Genomic DNA, 23843 nt, shown 5'->3' with positions numbered 1-23843 from the left:
AGTCCCCCCAAGGTTCCTGCTCCCAAATCCTGGATTCTTTTAGGAGTCACCCCAAGGTTCCTGCTCCCATATCCTGGATTTTTTTAGGAGCCACCACCTCAAGGTTCCTGCTCCCAAATCCTGGATTTCTTGGGAGTCACCCCAAGGTTCCTGCTCCCAAATCTGGGGTTTTTTTGGGAGCCACCACCTCAAGGTTCCTGCTCCCAAATCCTGGTTTTTTTAGGAATCCCCCCAAGGTTCCTGCTCCCAAACCCTGGATTTTTTTAGGAATCCCCCCAAAGTTCCTGCTCCCAAATCCTGGATTTTTTTAGGAATCCCCCCAAAGTTCCTGCTCCCAAATCCTGGATTTCTTGGGAGTCCCACCTAGGTTCCTGCTCCCAAACCCTGGATTTTTTTAGGAATCCCCCCAAGGTTCCTGCTCCCAAACCCTGGATTTTTTTAGGAGTCCCCCCAAAGTTCCTGCTCCCAAACCCTGGAATTCTTTAGGAATCCCCCCAAAGTTCCTGCTCCCAAATCCTGGATTTTTTTGGGAATCCCCCCAAAGTTCCTGCTCCCAAACCCTGGATTTTTTTAGGAATCCCCCCAAAGTTCCTGCTCCCAAACCCAGCCCTCACCTGGCGCTGGAAGTTGAGCAGCCTCAGAGCCTTGAGCTCGATGGTGGCTTTGGTCCTCAGGTCTCCGGCCAAGGAGCCGGGGAGGTTCTCCAGCTCCTGGATGCGGTGAGCGATGCGGGCTTGGAGCCTGAGGAGGAGGAGGAGGAAGGATTTTGGGATGAGTTCAGCTCATCATTCCCGTTGGGAAGGGCGTGGGAGAAGCGTGGGGGTGTTGGGAGTTGATTCTGGAATTTTTGGGATGAGTTGGGATGGGAAGGAGGAGAAGAAAGGGAAGGAGGTGGAGGATGGGAAGGAAGAAAAGGAGAGGAGGAGGAAGGAGAAAGAAGAAGAAGGAAAGGAGGAGAGGAAGGAAAAGAAAGAAATGGAGAGGAGGAGGAGGAAGAAGAAGAAGAAGGAAAGGAGGAGAGGAAGGAAAAGAGAGAAATGGAAGAAGAAAAAGAAAAAAAGGATGGGAAGGAGAAGAAAAAAGGGAAGGAGGTGAAGGCTGGGAAGGAAGAAAAGGAGAGGAGGAAGAAGAAGGAAAGAAGGAGAGGAAGGAGAAGAAAGAGGAAAAAGATGAAGGGCAGGAAGGAAGGAAAGGAGAAGAGTAGGAAGGAGAGGAAAAGGAAGAGAAAGAAGGAAAAGAAAAAAAAGATGGGAAGGAGAAGAAAAAATGAAGAAAGAAGAAAAGGGTGGGAAGGAGGAAAAGGAAAAACAAGAAATTGAGAGAAAAAGAGCAAAGAGAAAGGGAGGAAGGAGAGAAATGAAGAAGAGGAGGAGGAGGAGAGGGAGGGGGAGAGGGAGGAGAAGGAGGAGGAGAGGGAGGAGAAGGAGGAGAGGGAGGAGGAAGAAGAGGAGGAGGAGGACGAGAGGGAGGAGCAGGAGGAAGAGGAGCAGGAGAGGGAGGAGGAGAGGAAGGAGAAGGAGCAGGAGGAGGAGGAGAAGAGGAGGAAGAGGAAGAGGAAGAGGAAGAGGAAGAGGAAGAGGAAGAGGAAGAGGAAGAGGAAGAGGAAGAAGAGGAGGAAGGAGAAGGAGGAGCAGGAGGAGAAGGAGAGGCAGCAGCAGGAGGAGGAAGAGGAGGAGAAGGAGGAGAGGAAGGAGAAGGAGCGGGAGAAGAAGAGGCAGCAGCAGGAGGAAGTAGAAGAGGAAGAAGAAGAGAAGGAGGAGGAAGAGGAGGAGGAGAAAGAAGAGGAGGAGGAAGAAGAGGAGGAGGAGGAGGAGAAGGAGAAGGAGAAGGAGAGGGAGCAGGAGCAGAAGAAGAGAAGGAGGAAGAAGAGAAGGAGGAAGAAGAAGATGAGGAGGAAGAGGAGGAGGAAGAAGAGGAGGATGAGGAAGAAGAAGAGGAGGAGGAAGAGGAGGAGGAGGAAGAGGAGGAGGAAGAAGAGGAGGAGGAGGAGGAAGAAGAGGAGGAGGAGGAAGAAGAAGATCAGGAGGAAGAGGAGGAGGAGGAAGAAGAGGAGGAGGAAGAAGAAGAGGAGGAAGAAGAGGAAGAGGAGGAAGAAGAGGAGGAAGAAGAAGAGGAGGAAGAGGAAGAGGAGGAGGAAGAAGAAGAAGAGGAGGAAGAAGAAGAGGAGGAGGAAGAGGAGGAGGAGGAGGAGGAGGAGGAAGAGAGGAAGGAGATGGAGCGGGAGGAGGAGGAGGAGAGGGAGCTGGAGGAGGAGGAGAGGAAGAAGAGGAAGAGGAAGAGGAGGAAGAAGAAGAAGAACAGGAAGAGGAAGAAGAGGAGGAAGGAAGAGGAGGAAGAAGAAGAAGAAGAGGAAGAGGAGGAGGATGAAGATCCCGCCCACGCCGCACCTGTACTCCCTCTCCTGCAGGATCTCCACGGGGTCGAGCCCGCGCGGTTTCTGGATGGGGGTGATCCGGTTCTGCTTGGGGTGCAGCGGCAGCGCCGGCGGCGCCGGCTGCCCCGGGGACGGCGGGGGGGGCCCGGGAGACGCCGGCGGCACCGCCGGGGGCACCGGGGACGGGCGGCCGGCGGGAGGAGGCGGCAGCAGCTTCTGGGGGGCTCCGCCCGGAGCCGCCGCCGACAGCGGCCCTGAGGGAATAACGGGGAGAGGGAGGTTGGGGGGTAAATTTGACCAAAAAATGGAATTATTTGGGGAGGGATTAAAGGGGAGTTGGAGGAAAATTTATGGATTTGGTTTGGAGGGAGGTGGTGGAAATTTGTCCCAATTTCTCCCAAAATTCCATCAATCCCCCCCCCCAAAAAAATCAAAAAATCAAATTATTTGGCTGCAAATCAGCCCCAAAATCCCCCAAAATTCCAGAAAATTCAGCAAAATTCCCTTTAAAATTCCAAATATTTATGTTGGAATCAGCAGAGAAATCCCAGCAAAGCTCCAAACTCAGAGAATTTCAGGATTTTAGGGAGGAATTTTTTTTTTTTTTCATTTTCAGGGGGATTTTGGGGTGAATTTTCAGGAATTTGGTGAATTTGGGGTTCTTACCTTCGGGCCAGGGTTTGGGGGGAGCCCCCGGGGGCTGTCCCGGCATTCCCGGGGGGACTCCGGAGGGGCCTGGAGGGGGCATGGAGGGACCTGCCAGGCCTGGAAATTCCAAATATCAGGGGAAAAGGGGGAAAAAGGGGGAAAAAGGGGGAAAAAAAAAGGGGGAAAAAGGGGGGGAAAAAGGGGGGAAAAAAGGGGGAAAAAGGGGGGAAAAAAGGGGAAAAAGGGAAAAAAAAGGGGGAAAGAAAAGGGGGAAAAAAGGGGGAAAAAAGGGAAAAAAGGGGGGGAAAAGGGAAAAAAAAAAGGGGGAAAAAAGGGAAAAAAAAGGGGGGGAAAAGGGAAAAAAGGGGGGGAAAAGGGAAAAAAAAAAGGGGGAAAAAAGGGAAAAAAAAGGGGGGAAAAGGGAAAAGAAAGGGGGAAAAAAGGGGGGGGATAAAAAGGAAAAGAAAGGGAAAAAAGAAGGGGTAAAAGAGGGGAAAAAAGGGAGAAAAGGAAAAAAAAAGGGGGGGGAAAAAGGGAAAAGAAAGGGGGAAAAAGGAAAAAAGGGGAAAAGAAGGGAAAAAAGTGGAAAAAAGTGGAAAAAAGGGGGGAAAAGGGAAAAAAAAAGGGAAATTTGATGAGCATGAGAGTTTGGATGGATCCTAAATCCCAACCTCTGAATGCCCAGGACACAAATGGGAGAGGAGCAGGAAACTCAAACTGGGCCAAACTGGGCCAAACTGGGAGCAAATGATTCCCTGGGTTAAAATGGGATGAGCTCCCCTTGAATACCCCAGGATGGAACAGGACAAACTCCTCACAGATCCAAGGACAGAACCAGGACAAACTCCCCACAAATCCAAGGATGAAAAGGGACGAACTTCCCCCAAAATCCAGGATGGAACGGGACAAACTCCCCACAAATCCCAGGAGAAAACCAGGACAAACTCCCCACAAATCCCAGGACAAAACCAGGACAAACTCCCCACAGATCCCAGGATAAAAATGGATGAACACCTCACAGATCCCAGGACAGGATGGGACAAACTCCTCACAAATCCCAGGACAAAACCAGGACAAACTCCCCACAAACCCCAGGATGAAAAGGGATGAACTCCCCACAGATCCCCCAGGACAGAACAAGGACAAACTCCTCACAGATCCCAGGATGAAAAGGGACAAACTCCCCACAAATCCCAGGACAGAACCAGGACAAACTCCCCACAGTTCTCAGGACAGAACAAGGACAAACTCCTCACAAATCTCAGGATGAAAAGGGACCAACTCCCCACAAATCCCAGGACAGAACAAGGACAAACTCCCCACAGATCCCAGGATGGAACGGGAAAAACTCCTCAGAAATCTCAGGATGGAACAAGGATGAGCTCCCCACAAATCCCAGGATGAAAAGGGACGAACTTCCCCCAAATCCCAGGATGGAATGGGACAAACTCCCCACAAATCCCAGAACAAAACAAGGACAAACTCCCCCCAAATCCCAGGATGAAAAGGGACGAACTCCCCCCAAATCCCAGGATGAAAAGGGATGAACTCCCCACAAATCCCAGGATGAGAAGGGACAAACTCCCCACAAATCCCAGGATGAGAAGGGATGAACTCCTAACATATCCAAGGATGAAAAGTGATGAACTCCCCCCAAAACCCAGGATGAAAAGGGACAAACTTCCCCCAAAACCCAGGATGGAATGGGACGAAGTCCCCACAAATCCAAGGATGAAAAGGGACGAACTCCCCACAAATCCCAGAACAAAACAAGGACAAACTCCCCACAAATCCCAGGACAAAACCAGGACAAGCTCCCCACAAATCCCCCAGGATGGAACGGGACAAACCCCCCACAACCCCCAATACAAAACAAACCCAAACTCCCCTCAAACCCCCCCAGAACACCCCTCCATCCATCCCCAACCCCCTCCTGACCCCTCCAGCCCCCTCCATCCCTCCCAGGACAGAACAAGGACAAACTCCCCACAGATCCCAGGATGAAAAGGGACAAACTCCTCACAAATCCCAGGACAGAACCAGGACAAACTCCCCACAGATCCCCCAGGATGAAAAGGGACAAACTCCCCACATATCCCAGGATGAAAAGGGATGAACTGCCCCTAAATCCCAGGACAGAACAAGGACAAACTCCCCCCAAATCCCAGGATGAAAAGGGACGAACTCCCCACAAATCCCAGGACAAAACAAGGACAAACTCCCCACAAATCCCAGGATGAAAAGTGATGAACTCCCCCTAAATCCCAGGATGAAAAGGGACAAACTCCCCACAAATCCCAGGACAGAACCAGGACAAACTCCCCACAGATCCCCCAGGATGAAAAGGGACAAACTCCCCACAAATCCCAGGACAGAACAAGGACGAACTCCCCCCAAATCCCAGGATAAAAAGGGACGAACTTCCCCCAAATCCCAAGACAAAAAGGGACAAACCCCCCACAACCCCCATAAAAAAACAACCCCAAACTCCCCTCAAACCCCTTCAGACCACCCCTCCACCCCTCCCCACCCCTCCTCACCGTGAGGTCTGGAGTATCCGGGCGGCGCCGGCCCCGCTCCGGCCGCTTGCCCCGGTCCCTGCGCGGCGCCGGCGGGCGGAGGCAGAGCCGGAATCTGCGGCTGCATCCCCGGCAGGGGCCGTTTGCCCTGCACAGCCACCTGCAGATGCTCTGGGAGAGGCTGCCCTCGTGCCAGCAGCTTGTAAGCCATGATTTGAGCACGGAGCTGATGCAGCTGGGCAGCGTTGAAGGGTGAAGGGCCCCGGCCCAAGGCGGGAGAGTCGGAAGTTGAAGCGTCCAGGGCGGCGCCGGAGCCGCCGGCGGAGCTGCCGGAGGGGCCGTTGGATGGGACGGGGCTGGAAGCGTGCTCGGATCCACCCAGAGGGGATGGATAACCTGGGATGGAAGGAAAATGAGGGATTTCAGGTGGAGAGTTGGATGGGACGGGGCTGGAAGCGTGCTCGGATCCACCCAGAGGGGATGGGTAACCTGGGATGGAGTGAAAATGAGGGATTTCGGGTGGAGAGATGGATGGCACCGGGCTGGAGGCGTGCTCAGAGCCACCCAGGGATGGAAGGATGGAAGGAAAATGAGGGATTTGTGGGTGGAGAGTTGGATGGAACCGGGCTGGAGGTGTGCTCAGAGCCACCCAGAGGGGATGGGTAACCTGGGATGGAATGAAAGTGAGGAATATCAGGTGGAGAGTTGGATGGGACCGGGCTGGAGGCGTGCTCGGATCCACCCAGAGGGGATGGGTAACCTGGGATGGAGGGAAAGTGAGGAATATCAGGTGGAGAGTTGGATGGGACCGGGCTGGAGGCGTGCTCGGATCCACCCAGGGATGGAAGGATGGAAGGAAAGTGAGGGATTTCAGGTGGAGAGATGGATGGCACCAGGCTGGAAGCGTGCTCGGATCCACCCAGAGGGGATGGGTAACCTGGGATGGAAGGAAAATGAGGGATTTGTGGGTGGAGAGTTGGATGGAACCGGGCTGGAAGCGTGCTCGGATCCACCCAGAGGGGATGGGTAACCTGGGATGGAGTGAAAATGAGGGATTTCAGGTGGGGAGATGGATGGCACCAGGCTGGAGGCGTGCTCGGATCCACCCAGAGGGGATGGGTAACCTGGGATGGAGGGAAAATGAGGGATTTCAGGTGGAGAGTTGGATGGGACGGGGCTGGAGGCGTGCTCGGATCCACCCAGAGGGAATGGGTAACCTGGGATGGAGTGAAAGTGAGGGATTTCAGGTGGAGAGTTGGATGGGACGGGGCTGGAGGCGTGCTCGGATCCACCCAGGGATGGAAGGATGGAAGGAAAATGAGGGATTTCAGGTGGGGAGATGGATGTCACCGAGCTGGAAGCGTGCTCGGATCCACCCAGAGGGGATGGGTAACCTGGGATGGAAGGAAAATGAGGGATTTCAGGTGGAGAGTTGGATGGCACCGGGCTGGAGGCGTGCTCAGAGCCACCCAGGGATGGAAGGATGGAAGGAAAATGAGGGATTTCAGGTGGAGAGTTGGATGGGACCGGGCTGGAAGCGTGCTCGGATCCACCCAGGGATAGAAGGATGGAAGGAAAATGAGGGATTTCAGGTGGAGAGTTGGATGGCACCGGGCTGGAGGCGTGCTCAGAGCCACCCAGGGATGGAAGGATGGAAGGAAAATGAGGGATTTCAGGTGGAGAGTTGGATGGGACCAGGTTGGAAGCGTGCTCAGATCCACCCAGGGATGGAAGGATGGAAGGAAAATGAGGGATTTCAGGTGGAGAGTTGGATGGCACCGGGCTGGAGGCGTGCTCGGATCCACCCAGAGGGGATGGGTAACCTGGGATGGAGGGAAAATGAGGGATTTCAGGTGGGGAGATGGATGGCACCGGGCTGGAAGCGTGCTCGGATCCACCCAGGGATGGAAGGATGGAAGGAAAATGAGGGATTTCAGGTGGAGAGTTGGATGGGACGGGGCTGGAGGCGTGCTCGGATCCACCCAGAGGGGATGGGTAACCTGGGGTAACCTGGGATGGAAGGAAAATGAGGGATTTGTGGGTGGGGAGATGGATGGCACCAAGCTGGAAGCGTGCTCAGATCCACCCAGAGGGAATGGGTAACCTGGGATGGAATGAAAATGAGGGATTTCAGGTGGGGAAATGGATGGCACCGGGCTGGAGGCGTGCTCGGATCCACCCAGAGGGGATGGGTAACCTGGGATGGAGTGAAAGTGAGAGATTTATGGGTGGAGAGTTGGATGGAACCGGGCTGAAAGCGTGCTCGGATCCACCCAGAGGGGATGGGTAACCTGGGATGGAGTGAAAGTGAGGAATATCAGGTGGAGAGTTGGATGGGACCGGGCTGGAGGCGTGCTCGGATCCACCCAGTGGGGATGGGTAACCTGGGATGGAAGGAAAGTGAGGGATTTCAGGTGGGGAGATGGATGGGACCGGGCTGGAGGCGTGCTCGGATCCACCCAGAGGGGATGGGTAACCTGGGATGGAAGGAAAGTGAGGGATTTCAGGTGGAGAGTTGGATGGCACCAAGCTGGAGGCGTGCTCGGATCCACCCAGGGATGGAAGGATGGAAGGAAAATGAGGGATTTCAGGTGGAGAGTTGGATGGGACCAGGTTGGAAGCGTGCTCGGATCCACCCAGAGGGGATGGGTAACCTGGGATGGAGTGAAAGTGAGGAATATCAGGTGGGGAGATGGATGGGACGGGGCTGGAGGCGTGCTTGGATCCACCCAGGGATGGAAGGATGGAAGGAAAATGAGGGATTTCAGGTGGAGAGTTGGATGGAACCGGGCTGGAGGCGTGCTCGGATCCACCCAGAGGGGATGGATAACCTGGGATGGAGTGAAAGTGAGAGATTTATGGGTGGAGAGTTGGATGGAACCAGGCTGGAGGCGTGCTCGGATCCACCCAGAGGGGATGGGTAACCTGGGATGGAGTGAAAGTGAGAGATTTATGGGTGGAGAGTTGGATGGCACCGGGCTGGAAGCGTGCTCAGAGCCACCCAGAGGGGATGGGTAACTTGGGATGGAGGGAAAATGAGGGATTTGTGGGTGGGGAGATGGATGGGACCGGGCTGGAGGCGTGCTCGGATCCACCCAGAGGGGATGGGTAACCTGGGATGGAAGGAAAGTGAGGGATTTGTGGGTGGGGAGATGGGGGGATGAAGGGTTTGGAAGGTGGACTTTCTGTTCCCAATCCAGCACTGAGAGAGATGCAATGGGAAATTCCAATTCTAATCCATCCTTGAAAGAGATGGAAAGGGAAATTCCATTCCTAATCCAACCCTGAGGCAGCTGGAATGGGAAATCCCATTCCCAATCCATCCCTGAGGCAGCTGGAATGGGAAATTCCATTCCCAATCCATTCTTGAGACAGCTGGAATGGGAAATTTGTACCCCAATCCAACCCTGAGACAGTTGGAATGGGAAATCCCATTCCCAATCCATCCCTGAGAAATTTGGAATAGAAAATCCCATTCCCAATCCATCCCTGAGGCAGCTGGAAATGGAAATCCCATTCCCAATCCATCCTTGAGGCAGTTGGAATGGGAAATTTCATTTCCAACCCATCCCTGAGGCAGCTGGAACTGGAAATTTGTACCCCAATCCATCCCTGAGGCAGTTGGAACAGGAAATCCATTTCCTAATCCATCCCTGAGGAATTTGGAAAGGGAAATCCCATCCCCAATCCATCCCTGAAAAATTTGGAATGGGAAATTCAATTCCCAATCCATCCTTGAAAGAGATAGAAAGAGAAATCCCATTCCCAATCCATCCCTGAGGCATTTGGAATGGGAAATTCCATTTCCAACCCAGCCCTGAGAAATTTGGAATGGGAAATTCCATTTCCTAATCCATCCCTGAGGCAGCTGGAATGGGAAATTCTATTCCCTAATCCATCCTTAAGGTAGATGGAAAGGGAAATCCCATTCCTAACCCAACCCTGAGGCAACTGGAACTGGAAATTTGTACCCTAATCCATCCCTGAGGCAGTTGGAACAGGAAATCCATTTCCTAATCCATCCCTGAGGCATTTGGAAAGAGAAATTCCATTCCCAATCCATCCTTGAAAGGGATGGAAAGGGAAATCCCATTCCCAACCCATCCTTGAGGCAGCTGGAATAGGAAATTCCATTTCCAATCCATCCCTGAGGCAGCTTCCCACGATCCCAACTTTGGGAATGCTGAAACCCTCCCAAAATCCAAGGATCCTCCCAAAATCCAAGGATCTTCCCAAAATCCAAGGATCCTCCCAAAATCCAAATCCTGGATTCAGACATTGCTCCAAACCTTGGGAATGCTGAAACCCTCCCAAAATCCAAATCCAGGAACTTTGGGAATGCAGAAACCCTCCCCAAATCCCAGGATTTCCCCAGGATCCCCAGCTCCAAACCTTGGGAATGCTGAAACCCTCCCCAAATCCCAGGATTTCCCCAGGATCCCGATCTCCAAACCTTGGGAATGCCGAAACCCTCCCAAAATCCAAATCCAGGAACTTTGGGAATGCTGAAACCCTCCCAAAATCCAAGGATCCTCCTAAAATCCAAATCCAGGATTTGGCCATTGATCCCAACTTTGGGAATGCTGAAACCCTCCAAAATCCCAGGATTTTCCCAGGATCAGGCCCCAACCCCCCCCTTTCCCGAGCTCCAAACCTTGGGAATGCTGAAACCCTCCCAAAATCCAAATCCAGGAACTTTGGGAATGCTGAAACCCTCCCAAAATCCAGGGATCCTCCCAAAATCCAAATCCTGGATTTGAACATTGCTCCAAACTTTGGGAATGCTGAAACCCTCCCAAAATCCAAATCCAGGAACTTTAAACCTCCCAAAATCCCTGGATTTCCCCAGGATCCCGAGCTCCAAACCTTGGGAATGCTGAAACCCCCCCAAAATCCAAGGATCCTCCTAAAATCCAAATCCAGGATTTGGCCATTGATCCCAACTTTGGGAATGCTGAAACCCTCCAAAATCCCAGGATTTTCCCAGGATCTGGACCCAATCCACCCCTTTCCACAATCCCAACTTTGGGAATGCTGAAACCCTCCCAAAATCCAAATCCAGGAACTTTGGGAATGCTGAACCCCTCCCAAAATCCCAGGATTTCCCGAGGATCCCGAGCTCCAAACCTTGGGAATGCTGAAACCCTCCCAAAATCCAAATCCAGGAACTTTGGGAATGCTGAAACCCTCCCAAAATCCAAATCCAGGAACTTTGGGAATGCTGAAAACCTCCCAAAATCCCAGGATTTCCCCAGGATCAGGCCCCAATCCACCCCTTCCCATGATCCCAACCTTGGGAATGCTGAAAACCTCCCAAAATCCCAGGATCCTCCTAAAATCCAAATCCTGGATTTGAACATTGCTCCAAACTTTGGGAATGTTGAAACCCTCCCCAAATCCCAGGATTTTCCCAGGATCCCGAGCTCCAAACCTTGGGAATGCTGAAACCCTCCCAAAATCCAAATCCAGGAATTTTAAACCTCCCAAAATCCCAGGATTTCCCCAGGATCCCAAGCTCCAAACCTTGGGAATGCTGAAACCCTCCCAAAATCCAAATCCAGGAACTTTGGGAATGCTGAAAACCTCCCAAAATCCCAGGATTTCCCCAGGATCAGGCCCCAATCCACCCCTTCCCATGATCCCAACCTTGGGAATGCTGAAAACCTCCCAAAATCCCAGGATCCTCCTAAAATCCAAATCCTGGATTTGGACATTGCTCCAAACTTTGGGAATGTTGAAACCTCCCTAAATCCAAATCCAGGAACTTTGGGAATGCTGAAACCCTCCCAAAATCCAAATCCAGGAACTTTGGGAATGCTGAAATCCTCCCAAAACCCAGGGATCCTCCCAAAATCCAAATCCAGGATTCGGACACTGCTCTCAATGTTGGGAATGTTGAAACCCTCCCAAAATCCAAATCCAGGAACTTTGGGAATGTTGAAACCCTCCCAAAATCCAGGGATCCTCCCAAAATCCAAATCCAGGATTTGGCCATTGATCCCAACTTTGGGAATGAAGAAACCCTCCCAAAATCCAAATCCAGGAATTTTAACCCTCCCCAAATCCCAGGATTTTCCAGGATCCCCATCTCCAAACCTTGGGAATGCTGATCCATGGGGCTGGGGGGGGGTCCCATCCCCGCGTGCCCCCCCGGCCGCATCCCCATCCCCTTCATCTGCCCGAAGCGCGGATCCTCCGCCAGGCCCTTCTCGTGCATCGCCTCCAGGGGCTGCAGGGGGGGAAAAACAGCACAAAAACATCAGAATTCCTGGGATTTGTGGGCCCTGGAATTCCAGAAAAACATCCCAAAAAAATCAGAGGTCAGCCAAGAATTAATGGGATTTATTCCCATAAAAACGAGAATTATATCCCAAAAAAAATCAGATTTCAGCAGAGAATTCCTGGGATTTGTGGTCCCAGAAATTCCAGAATTATAGCCCAGAAAAATCAGATTTTAGTACAGAATTCATGGAATTTATTCCCATCAAAACCAGAATTATATCCCCAAAAAAATCAGATTTTAGTACAGAATTCTTGGGATTTATTCCCATAAAAACGAGAATTATATCCCCAAAAAAATCAGATTTCAGTAGAGAATTCCTGGGATTTATTGTCCCAGAAATTCCAGAATTATAGTCAAGAAAATTCAGATTTTAGCACAGAATTCATGGAATTTATTCCCATCAATACCAGAATTACATCCCAAAAAACTCAGATTTCATGGAATTTGTTCCCAGAAATTCCAGAATTATAGCTCAGAAAATCAGATTTCAGCACAGAATTCATGGAATTTATTGTCCCATCAATTCCAGAAAAACATCCCAAAAAATCAGAATTCCTGGGATTTATGGTCCCAGAAATTCCAGAATTATAGCCCAGAAAATCAGATTTCAGCAGAGAATTCCTGGGATTTATTCCCATCAATTCCAGAATTATAGCCCCAAAAAAATCAGATTTGGGCACAGAATTCCTGGGATTTATTCCCAAAAATTCCAGAATTAGAGCCCAGAAAATTCAGATTTCAGCAGAGAATTCCTGGGATTTATGGTCCCAGAAATTCCAGAATTATAGCCCAGAAAAATCAGATTTGGGCACAGAATTCATGGAATTTATTCCCATCAATACCAGAATTATATCCCAAAAAATCAGAATTCCCGGGATTTATGGGCCCTGGAATTCTAAAATTATAGCCCAGGAAAATCAGAGGTCAGTAAAGAATTAATGGAATTTATTCCCATCAATACCAGAATTTTATCCCCAAAAAAATCAGATTTTGGTACAAAATTCATGGGATTGATTCCCAAAAATTCTACAATTGTAGCCCAGAAAATTCAGATTTTAGCACAGAATTGATGGAATTTATTCCCATCAATACCAGAATTATATCCCCAAAAAACTCAGATTTCAGCACAGAATTCATGGAATTTGTTCCCAGAAATTCCAGAATTGTAGCTCAGAAAATTCAGATTTCAGCACAGAATTCCTGGGATTTATTCCCAAAAATTCTAAAATTATAGTCCAGAAAATTCAGATTTTAGCACAGAATTCATGGAATTTATTCCCATCAATACCAGAATTATATTCCCAAAAAACTCAGATTTCAGCACAGAATTAATGGAATTTGTTCCCAGAAATTCCAGAATTATAGCTCAGAAAATTCAGATTTCAGCACAGAATTCCTGGGATTTATTCCCAAAAATTCTAAAATTATAGTCCAGAAAATTCAGATTTTAGCACAGAATTCATGGGTTTTATGGTCCCAGAAATTCCAGAAGAACATCCCAAAAAAATCAGAATTCCCGGGATTTGTGGGCCCAGAAATTCCAGAATTATATCCCCAAAAAAATCAGAATTCCCGGGATTTATGGGCCCAGAAATTCCAGAATTAAAGCCCAAAAAAAATCAGATTTTAGCAGAGAATTAATGGAATTTATTCCCATCAAAAGCAGAATTATATCCCCAAAAAACTCAGATTTCGGCACAGAATTAATGGAATTTATGGTCCCATCAACTCCAGAAAAACATCCCAGAAAATCAGAATTCCCGGGATTTATGGGCCCAGAAATTCCAGAATTAGAGCCCAGATATATCAGAGGTCAGCAAAGAATTAATGGGATTTATGGTCCCAGAAATTCTAAAATTATAGCCCAGAAATATCAGAGGTCAGCCAAGAATTAATGGGATTTTATTCCCATCAAAACAAGAATTTTATCCCCAAAAAAATCAGATTTTGGTACAAAATTCATGGGATTTGTTCCCAAAAATTCTAAAATTATAGTCCAGAAAATTCAGATTTCAGCAGAGAATTAATGGAATTTATTCCCATCAAAACAAGAATTTTATCCCCAAAAAAATCAGATTTTAGCACAGAATTAATGGAATTTGTGGCCCCATCAATTCTAAAATTATAGTCCAGAAAATTCAGATTTTAGCACAGAATTGATGGAATTTATTCCCATCAATACCAGAATTTTATCCCCAAAAAAATCAGATTTTGGTACAAAATTCATGGGATTTGTTCCCAAAAATTCTACAATTGTAGCCCAGAAAATTCAGATTTTAGCACAGAATTCATGGAATTTATTCCCATCAAAACCAGAATTATATTCCCAAAAAACTCAGATTTCAGCACAGAATTAATGGAATTTGTTCCCAGAAATTCCAGAATTATAGCTCAGAAAATTCAGATTTCAGCACAGAATTCCTGGGATTTATTCCCAAAATATTCTAAAATTATAGCCCAGAAAATTCAGATTTTAGCACAGAATTCATGGAATTTATTGCCCCAGAAATTCCAGAATTAGAGCCCAGAAATATCAGAGGTCAGTAAAGAATTAATGGGATTTTATTCCCATCAAAACCAGAATTATATCCCCCAAAAAAATCAGATTTCAGCACAGAATTCATGGAATTTGTTCCCAGAAATTCCAGAATTATAGCCCAGAAAATTCAGATTTTAGCAGAGAATTAATGGAATTTATTCCCATCAAAACAAGAACTATATTCCCAAAAAAAATCAGATTTCGGCACAGAATTCCTGGGATTTATGGTCCCATCAATTCCAGAAAAACATCCCAGAAAATCAGAATTCCTGGGATTTATGGTCCCAAAAATTCCAGAATTAGAGCCCAGAAAAATCAGATTTTAGCACAGAATTCCTGGGATTTATGGACCCAAAACTAAACCTGAAGTTTTCTGAGGTCTGGAATTCTGGGGTTCAGGAATTTTGAGATTCTGGAACTCTGGGATTCTGAGCTCTGGAATTCTGGGATTCTGGAATTTTAGGATTTTGAGGTCTGGGATTCTGAGATCCTGGAATTCAGTGATTCTGAGATTGGAATTCTGGAATTCTGGAATTCTGAGCTCTGGAATTCTGGGGCTCTGAGCTCTGGAATTCTGGAATTCTGGATTTCTGAGCTCTGGAATTCTGGAATTCTGGGATTCTGAGCTCTGGAATTCTGTTATTCTGAAGTTCTGTAATTCTGTAATTCTGGATTTTTGAGGTCTGGAATTCTGGGAGTTTGACAACTGGAATTCTGGGATTCTGGAATTCTGAGATCTGGAATTCTGGGATTCTGGAATTCTGGAGTCCTGATGTTTGGAATTCTGGGATTCTGAGCTCTGGAATTCTGGAATTCTGGGATTCTGGAATTCTGGGATCTCCACTCACCTTGTGCAGGGGGTGGATGGTCCCAAAACCAAACCTGAAATTTTTTGAGGATTGGGATTCTGGAATTCTGGGATTCTGAGCTCTGGAATTCCGGAATTCTGGGATTCTAAGGCCTGGAATTCTGGGATTCTGAGGTCTGGAATTTAGGAATTGTGGGATTCTGGGGTTCAGGAATTCTGGGATTCTGAGGTCTGAGATTCTGGAATTTTGAGGTCTGGGATCCTGGGTTCTGAGCTCTGGAATTCTGAGCTCTGGGATTCTGAGGTTCTGGAATTCTGGGATTCTGGGATTCTGGAACTCTGGGATTTCTGAGCTCCGGAATTCTGGGATCCTGAGCTCTGGAATTCTGGGATTCTGAGCTCTGGAATTCTGGGATCCTGAGCTCTGGGATTCTGGGATTCTGAGGTCTGGAATTACGGATTTCTGAGCTCTGGAATTCTGGAACTCTGGGATCCTGAGCTCTGGAATTCTGGAATTCTGAGCTCTGGAATTCTGGGATTCTGGGATTCTGGGATCCTGGAATTCCGGGCTCCCCACTCACCTTGTGCAGGGGGTGGATGCCGTCGGGGCCGTAGCCGGGGGTCGGCAGCGCGTGCCCGGAGTGAGCGGAGTGGGCGGAGCCGGGGGAGGGGCCGGGGGAGGGGCCAAGCATGGAGCTGGGGGAGGGGCCGGGCCCGGGGGAGGGGCCGGGCCGGGGGGTCCCGCCCAGGGGGGGCTCAGGTGTGGCCATCTCACATCAGGAGCTGGGATGGGCACCTGGAATGCAAATCAGGGCTAATTAGCAGAATAATTAACGATTCATCATTAATTAATAAGGATTATTAATTAATAATTAATGATAAATAAGTCTAGGAGTGAGGGAGAGCCGGAGGTGCTTCCCCAGGGGGGGCTCAGGTGTGGCCATCTCACATCAGGAGCTGGGATGGGCACCTGGAATGCAAATCAGGGCTAATTAGGGCAGTAATTAATGATTTGTGATTAATTAATAATGATTATTAATTAATAATTAATGATTAAGAACTCTGGGAGTGAGGGAGAGCTGCCCAGGGGGGGCTCAGGTGTGGCCATCTCACATCAGGAGCTGGGGATGGGCACCTGGAATGCAAATCAGGGCTAATTAGGGCAGTAATTAGCGATTAATAATTAATTAATAATGATTATTAGTCATTAATAGCTCTGGGAGTGAGGGAGAGCCAGGCCGGGGTCCCGCCCAGGGGGGGCTCAGGTGTGGCCATCTCACATCAGGAGCTGGGATGGGCACCTGGAATGCAAATACGGGCTAATTAGGGCAGTAATTAATGATTATTAATTAATTAATAATGATTATTATTTATTAATAACTTTGGGAGTGAGGGAGAGCCGGGGGGTCCCGCCCAGGGGGGGCTCAGGTGTGGCCATCTCACATCAGGAGCTGGGGATGGGCACCTGGAATGCAAATCAGGGTTAATTAGGGCATTAATTAATGATTCATGATTAATTAATAATGATTATTAATTAATTAATAATTGATAATTAATGATTAATCATTCTGGAAATGGAGGGAGCACCAGGATGGTCAAGGAATGAGCGAGGAACTCTCCACAGTTTGTTGAAATAATAATTTAATCATTTAATAATTAAAATTCCATATTGAAATTAAGTAATTAAAAATTTAAATTATTTCAGGTTAATAATTAAAATTTATTAATTTAATTTTTTTCCATTTTTTCCATTTATTTTTTTAATAAAATTAATTAATTTTAATTAGATAATTTTAATTTTAATTCTTTAGAATTTTCTCCATTCCTCCACTTTTAAATTTAATTTAATTTTTAATTAATTAAAATTATTTCATTTTAATTCAATAATTTAAATTTAATTATTTAACATTTTCTCCATTCCTCCACTTTTTAATTTAATTTCATTTTTTAATTAAAATTATTTCATTTTAATTAAATAATTTAAATTTAATTCCTTGACATTTTCTCCATTACTCCAGTTTTTAATTTAATTTAATTTTTAATTAAATAATTTAAATTTAATTATTTAACATTTTCTCCATTCCTCCACTTTTTAAATTTTTTTATTTATTTAAAATTATATCATTTTAATTAAATAATTTAAATTTAATTCCTTGACATTTTTTCCATTCCTCCTTTTTAAAATTTAATTTAATTTTTAATTAAAATTATTTCATTTTAATTAAATAATTTAAATTGAATTATTTAACATTTTGTCCATTTCTATTTAATTAATTTAATTAAATTTAATTTAATTAATTTAATTAATTTAATTAATAAATCACCTACCTAAGGGCATGGCAGTCCTCGATGCCTCGAGCTCCTAACACCAGGCTGGGGGAAAAAAAAAATCAGAATTAATTAATTAATAATTATTAATTAATTAAAATCAATTAAGGAATTTCATTCTCCAACAGCTTTAGCAGAGCAGAAAATTCCTAAAAAAAAAATGGGAATTTTCTCATGGATGAGGAAAATTTGGGGGATTTTTTTGGGGAATTCCCAAAAATAAAATTGGGATTTTTAATTGGAATTCCCAAAAATTTAATTGGGATTCCCAAAAATAAAATTGGGATTTTTAATTGGAATTCCCAAAAATTTAATTGGGATTTTTTGATGGAATTCCCAAAAATAAAATTGGGATTTTTTTGGGAATTCCCAAAAATAAAATTGGGATTTTTAATTGGAATTCCCAAAAATTTAATTGGGATTCCCAAAAATAAAATTGGGATTTTTAATTGGAATTCCCAAAAATAAAATTGGGATTTTTTTGGGAATTCCCAAAAATAAAATTGGGATTTTTAATTGGAATTCCCAAAAATAGAATTGGGATTTCCAAAAATAAAATTGGGATTTTTAGATGGAATTCCCAAAAAATTTTTAGATTGATGGAGGATCCCTCTGAGGGGGATCCTGTGAGGGGGATCCTGTGAGGGGGGATCGATCCTGAGGGGGGATCCTCTGAGGGGGGATCCTCTGAGGGGGCTGAGGGGGATCCTCTGAGGGGGATCCTCTGAGGGGATCCTGTGAGGGGGGATCCTCTGAGGGGGATCCACTGAGGGGATCCTCTGAGGGGGGATCCTGTGAGGGGGGATCGATCCTGAGGGGGATCCTCTGAGGGGGGATCGATCCTGAGGGGGATCCTCTGAGGGGGGATCGATCCTGAGGGGGATCCTCTGAGGGGATCCTCTGAGGGGGGATCCTGTGAGGGGGATCCTCTGAGGGGGGATTGATCCTGAGGGGGATCCTCTGAGGGGATCCTCTGAGGGGGGATCCTCTGAGGGGATCCTCTGAGGGGGGATCCTCTGAGGGGGATCCTCTGAGGGGGATCCTCTGAGGGGATCCTCTGAGGGGGAATCGATCCTGAGGGGGGATCCTCTGAGGGGGGATCCTCTGAGGGGGGATCCTCTGAGGGGGATCCTCTGAGGGGGATCCTCTGAGGGGGCTGAGGGGGATCCTCTGAGGGGATCCTCTGAGGGGGGATGGATCCTGAGGGGGGATCCCATGATGGAGGATCCTCTGAGGGGGGATCCTCTGAGGGGGTGCCATGATGGAGGATCCTGTGAGGGAGAAATGATCCTGAGGGGGGATCCTCTGAGGGGATGCCATGATGGAGGATCCTCTGAGGGGGGATTGAACCTGAGGGGGCTGAGGGAGGTGGCACTGAGGGGGGAATCAATCCTGAGGAGTTGAGGGGAGATCCTCTGAGGGGGGATCCTCTGAGGGGGGATCCTCTGAGGGGATGCCATGATGGAGGATCCTGTGAGGGGGGATTCATCCTGAGGGGGGATCCTCTGAGGGGATCCCATGATGGAGGATCCTCAGAGGGGGGATCGATCATGAGGGGTTGAGGGAGGATCCTCTGAGGGGAACACCTCTGAGGTGATGCCATGATGGAGGATCCTCAGAGGGGGGATCGACCCTGAGGGGGCTGAGGAAGGTTTTGATGAGGGGGATCCTCTGAGGGGATGCCATGATGGAGGATCCTCTGAGGGGGGATTGATACTGAGGGGATCCTCCAAGGGGATCCCATGATGGAGGATCCTGTGAGGGGAAATCGATCCTGAGGGGATCCTCTGAGTGGATGCCATGATGGAGGATCCTGTAAGGGGGGATTGATCCTGAGTGGGGATCCTCCAAGGGGATGCCATGATGGAGGATCTTCTGAGGAGGGATCGATCCTGAGGGGTTGAGGGGGGATCCTCTGAGGGGATGCCATGATGGAGGATCCTCTGAGGGGGATTGATCCTGAGGGGGGATCCTCTGAGGGAGAAATGATCCTGAGGGGGGATCCTCTGAGGGGATCCCATGATGGAGGATCCTCTGAGGGATAAATGATCCTGAGGGGGGATCCTCTGAGGAGATGCCATGATGGAGGATCCTCTGAGGGGGGATTGATCATGAGGGGATCCTCTGAGGGGATCCTCTGAGGGGGGATCCTCTGAGGGGGGATCCTCTGAGGGGGGATCAATCCTGAGGAGTTGAGGGGGGATCCTCTGAGGGGGGATCCTCTGAGGGGATGCCATGATGGAGGATCCTCTGAGGGGGGATTGATCCTGGGGGGTTGAGGGGGGATCGATCCTGAGGGGGCTGAGGGAAAATCCTATGAGGTGAACATTTGAGGGGGGATCCTCTGAGGGAGGATCCTCTAAGGGAGGATCCCATGAGGGAGGATCCCATGAGGGGAGATCCCAAATCCTGAGGGAAAAATTTGAAGGGGGATCCTCTGTGGGAGGATCCTGTGAGGGGATCTTATGAGGGGGGGATCGATCCTGAGGAGTTGAGGGGGGATCCTCTGAGAGGAACCTTGGAGGGGGGATCAATCTTGAGGGGTTATCCTCTAAGGGGGATCCCATGAGGGCAGCGATCCTGAGGGGTTGAGGGGGGATCCTCTGAGAGAAACCTTTAAGGGGATCCTCTAAGGGAGGATCCTCTGAGGGGGGATCAATCCTGAAGGGTTGAGGGGGGATCCTCTGAAGGGAACCTTTGAGGGGATCCTCTGAGGGGGGATCGATTCTTAGAGGGCTGAGAAATGTTCCTATAAAGGGGGATCCTCTGAGGGGGGATCAATCCTGAGGGGTTGAGGGGGGATCCTCTGAGGGGAATCTTTGAGGGGATCCTCTGAGGGGTGATCGATTCTTAGAGGGCTGAGAAAGGTTCCTATAAGGGAGGATCCTCTGAGGGGGGATCAATCTTGATGGGGCTGAGGGGGGATCCTCTGAGGGGAACCTTTGAGGGGATCCTCTGAGGGAGGATCCTCTGAGGGGGGATCAATCTTGATGGGGCTGAGGGGGGATCCTCTGAGGGGAACCTTTAAGGGGATCCTCTAAGGGAGGATCCTCTGAGGGGGGATCAATCCTGAGGGGTTGAGGGGGGATCCTCTGAGGGGAACCTTTAAGGGGATCCTCTAAGGGAGGATCCTCTGAGGGGGGATCGATTCTTAGAGGGCTGAGAAAGGTTCGGATCGATCTTGATGGGGCTCAGGGGGGATCCTCTGAGGGAAATCTTTGAGGGGATCCTCTAAGGGAGGATCCTCTGAGGAGGGATCAATCCTGAGGAGTTGAGGGGGAATCCTCTGAGGGGAACCTTTAAGGGGATCCTCTAAGGGAGGATCCTCTGAGGGGGATCAATCCTGAAGGGTTGAGGGGGGATCCTCTGAGGGGAATCTTTGAGGGGATCCTCTGAGGGGGGATCGATTCTTAGAGGGCTGAGAAAGGTTCCTATAAGGGGGGATCCTCTGAAAGGGGATCGATCTTGATGGGGCTGAGGGGGGATCCTCTGAGGGGAATCTTTGAGGGGATCCTCTCAGGGGTGATCGATTCTTAGAGAGCTGAGAAATGTTCCTATAAAGGGGGATCCTCTGAGGGGGGATCGATCTTGATGGGGCTGAGGGGGGATCCTCTGAGGGGGGATCGATCTTGATGGGGCTGAGGGGGATCCTATGAGAGGGGATCGATCCTGACGGGGCTGAGGGGGGATCCTCTGAGAGGGAATCGATCCTGACGGGGCTGAGGGGGATCCTATGAGGGGGGATCGATCCTGACTGGGCTGAGGGGGATCCTATGAGGGGGAATCGATCCTGACGGGGCTGAGGGGGATCCTATGAGAGGATCCTATGAGAGGGAATCGATCCTGAGGGGGCCGAGGGGGTCCCGATCCTGTGAGGGGGAGGAGAACCCCAAGGCCCCGCGCTGAGGGCGCCGCCGGTGCCGAACAAAGGGCCCGTGACCCTCGCCGGCCGCCGTATCCTCCCCTCACCCCCTTTCAGCCGGCCTTACCGGAGCCGGAGCCCTTCCCGGAGCCCTTCCCGAGGCTCATCCCGGCCCGATCCCAACGCTGATCCCGAGCCCGGTCCCGGTAAGGGGGAACAAAGGAGCCGCCGGAGCCGCCGCCGCCGCCTCAGGGAGAGCCGGGCCCGCGCCTGCGCGTCCCGCCCCACGCCGACGCTCCGCCCACCGCGCGCGCTCAGCCAATGGCGCGGCGAGCCGGCGCCGGCGCGGCCAATGAGAGGCGAGCGGAGGGACGCGCGCGCGGCTGTCGGGGCTCCGCCCACAGAAGAAGCAGCCAATGGGAACGCGGCGCACTGCACCCCTACGGTAAGAAGAAGGAGGGTGGAACTGGAGGACACGCCCACCGCGCGGTGCGGCAGCCAATGGGAGACGAGCTCGGCCGATTTTTCCCCCCGTCCCCAGTCCGACTGAGCTGTCAGTCAATCATTCAGACAGCCAATCAGCGAAGGGTTTCCCCGCCGCGGCCAATGAGAAGGCGGGGACTAGAGCATGGGAAGGAGGCGGGGCGTGGGGGGCGCGCATGCGCGGAGGGTGCGGCACTGCGGCGTGGGGGAGGGGCGGCGGTGAAGCCGGGCTCCGGTGGGGGAGGGGCGGAAAAGGGGGAGGGGATCCCCGGATTTGGGGGGGGGGGGTTCCCAGGGATTTTGGGGGGGGGGGGGTCCCATTCCAGGAGGATCCCGGGATTTGGGGGGTCCCAGTCCCGGAGGATCCCCGGATTTGGGGGGTCCCAAAGATTTTGGGGGGGTCCCATTCCAGGAGGATCCCCGGATTTGGGGGGGTCCCATTCCAGGAGGATCCCCGGATTTGGGGGGGTTCCCATTCCAGGAGGATCCCCGGATTTGGGGCGGTCCCAGGGATTTTGGGGGGCGGTCCCATTTCAGGAGGATCCCCGGATTTGGGGGGGTCCCATTCCAGGAGGATCCCCGGATTTGGGGGGGTTCCCAGGGATTTTGGGGGGGAGTCCCATTCCAGGAGGATCCCCGGATTTGGGGGGGTTCCCAGGGATTTTGGGGGGGGTCCCATTCCAGGAGGATCCCCAGATTTGGGGCGGTCACGGGGATTTTGGGGGGGTCCCAGTCCCAGAGGATCCCAAGATTTGGGGCGGTCCCGGGGATTTTTGGGGGTCCCAGTCCAGGGGGATCCCAGAATTTTGGGGGTCCCAGTCCAGGGGGATCCCAGAATTTTGGGGGTCCCAATCTAGGGGGGGTCTCAGGGATTTTGGGGGTCCCCGTCCATGAGGATCCCGAGGTCCCCTAGGGGGACTGACTCTGGGACTGGGAATATGGGACTGGGACTGGGAATATGGGACGGAGAACGGGACTGGGAATGAGAGGAGGGGACTGGAAATAGGAATAGGACTGGGAATGGGATTGGGAATGAGAAGAGGGGACTGGGAATGGGAATATGGGACTGGGAATGAGACTGGGAATATGGGACAGAGAATGGGACTGGGAATGAGAAGAGGGGACTGGGAATGGGACTGGGAATAGGGGACTGGGAATATGGGATGGAGAATGGGACTGGGAAAAGGACTGGGAATGAGAAGAGGGGACTGGGAATGGGATTGGGAATATGGGATGGAGAATGGGACTGGGAATAGGACTGGGAATATGGGAATGGGACTGGGAATGGGAATATGGGACGGAGAACGAGACTGGGAATGAGAGGAGGGGACTGGAAATGGGAATAGGACTGGGAATGGGATTGGGAATGGGAATATGGGACTGGGAATGGGAATATGGGACTGGAAATGGGACTGGGAATGAGACTGGGAATATGGGAATCGGACTGGGAATGGGAATATGGGACTGGGAATGAGACTGGGAATATGGGAATTGGACTGGGAATGGGAATATGGGACTGGGAATGGGAAGAGGGGACTGGGAATGGGAAGAGGGGACTGGGAATGGGATTGGGAATGGGAATATGGGATGGAGAATGGGACTGGGAATAGGACTGGGAATGAGAAGAGGGGACTGGGAATGGGAATATGGGACGGAGAACGGGACTGGGAATGAGAGGAGGGGACTGGAAATAGGAATGGGACTGGGAATGGGATTGGGAATGAGAATATGGGACTGGGAATGGGACTGGGAAAATGGGAATTGGACTGGGAATGGGAATATGGGACTGGGAATGGGAATATGGGACAGAGAATGGGACTGGGAATGAGAAGAGGGGACTGGGAATATGGGACAGGGAATGGAGACAGGAGGGGGAAAGCGACAGGGAACAGGGACTGGGAATATGGGAACAGGAGGGGACCAGGAGTGGGGTGACAGGGGAAGGAGGGGGGAGGGAATGCAGGTCACACTGGGGACAGGGGGATCCGGGACAGGGGGA

At 50.1% G+C, this 23843-nt stretch overlaps 2 protein-coding genes and 1 long non-coding RNA gene across 7 annotated transcripts in view; 1 reads left to right on the top strand and 2 right to left on the bottom strand.

Annotated features, from left to right (window-relative positions):
• Positions 1–15941, bottom strand: part of SMARCA4 (SWI/SNF related BAF chromatin remodeling complex subunit ATPase 4) — a gene marked incomplete at its 5' end in the record, with an annotated part of 75989 nt that extends 60048 nt beyond the window's left edge. For all 5 annotated transcript variants that reach the window (XM_084223955.1, XM_084223956.1, XM_084223958.1 and 2 more), the window contains 6 exons: positions 615–741; positions 2388–2628; positions 3041–3139; positions 5563–5937; positions 11638–11770; positions 15753–15941. In XM_084223955.1, coding sequence (XP_084080081.1) covers positions 615–741; positions 2388–2628; positions 3041–3139; positions 5563–5937; positions 11638–11770; positions 15753–15941 — 1164 coding nt within the window. The remainder of the gene's footprint in view (positions 1–614; positions 742–2387; positions 2629–3040; positions 3140–5562; positions 5938–11637; positions 11771–15752) is intronic.
• Positions 15942–16500: 559 nt separating this feature from the next.
• Positions 16501–21622, bottom strand: LOC311164491. Its single transcript, XR_014616866.1, has 3 exons — positions 21489–21622; positions 17500–17544; positions 16501–16636 (listed from the first exon to the last, which is right to left on the bottom strand). It is a non-coding gene; the product is annotated as an uncharacterized lncRNA (long non-coding RNA).
• Positions 21623–21713: 91 nt separating this feature from the next.
• LOC311164399 (suppressor of SWI4 1 homolog) overlaps positions 21714–23843 on the top strand; it is a gene marked incomplete at its 5' end in the record, with an annotated part of 31775 nt that continues 29645 nt past the window's right edge. Inside the window, one exon of the mRNA XM_084223838.1 lies at positions 21714–21806. Within this exon, the coding sequence (XP_084079964.1) occupies positions 21714–21806 (93 nt within the window). The remainder of the gene's footprint in view (positions 21807–23843) is intronic.

This window comes from Fringilla coelebs (assembly GCF_963513975.1).
Source record: "Fringilla coelebs genome assembly, chromosome: 32".
Lineage (NCBI taxonomy): Eukaryota > Metazoa > Chordata > Aves > Passeriformes > Fringillidae > Fringilla > Fringilla coelebs.
This window is presented reverse-complemented; position numbering and strand designations above follow the sequence as displayed.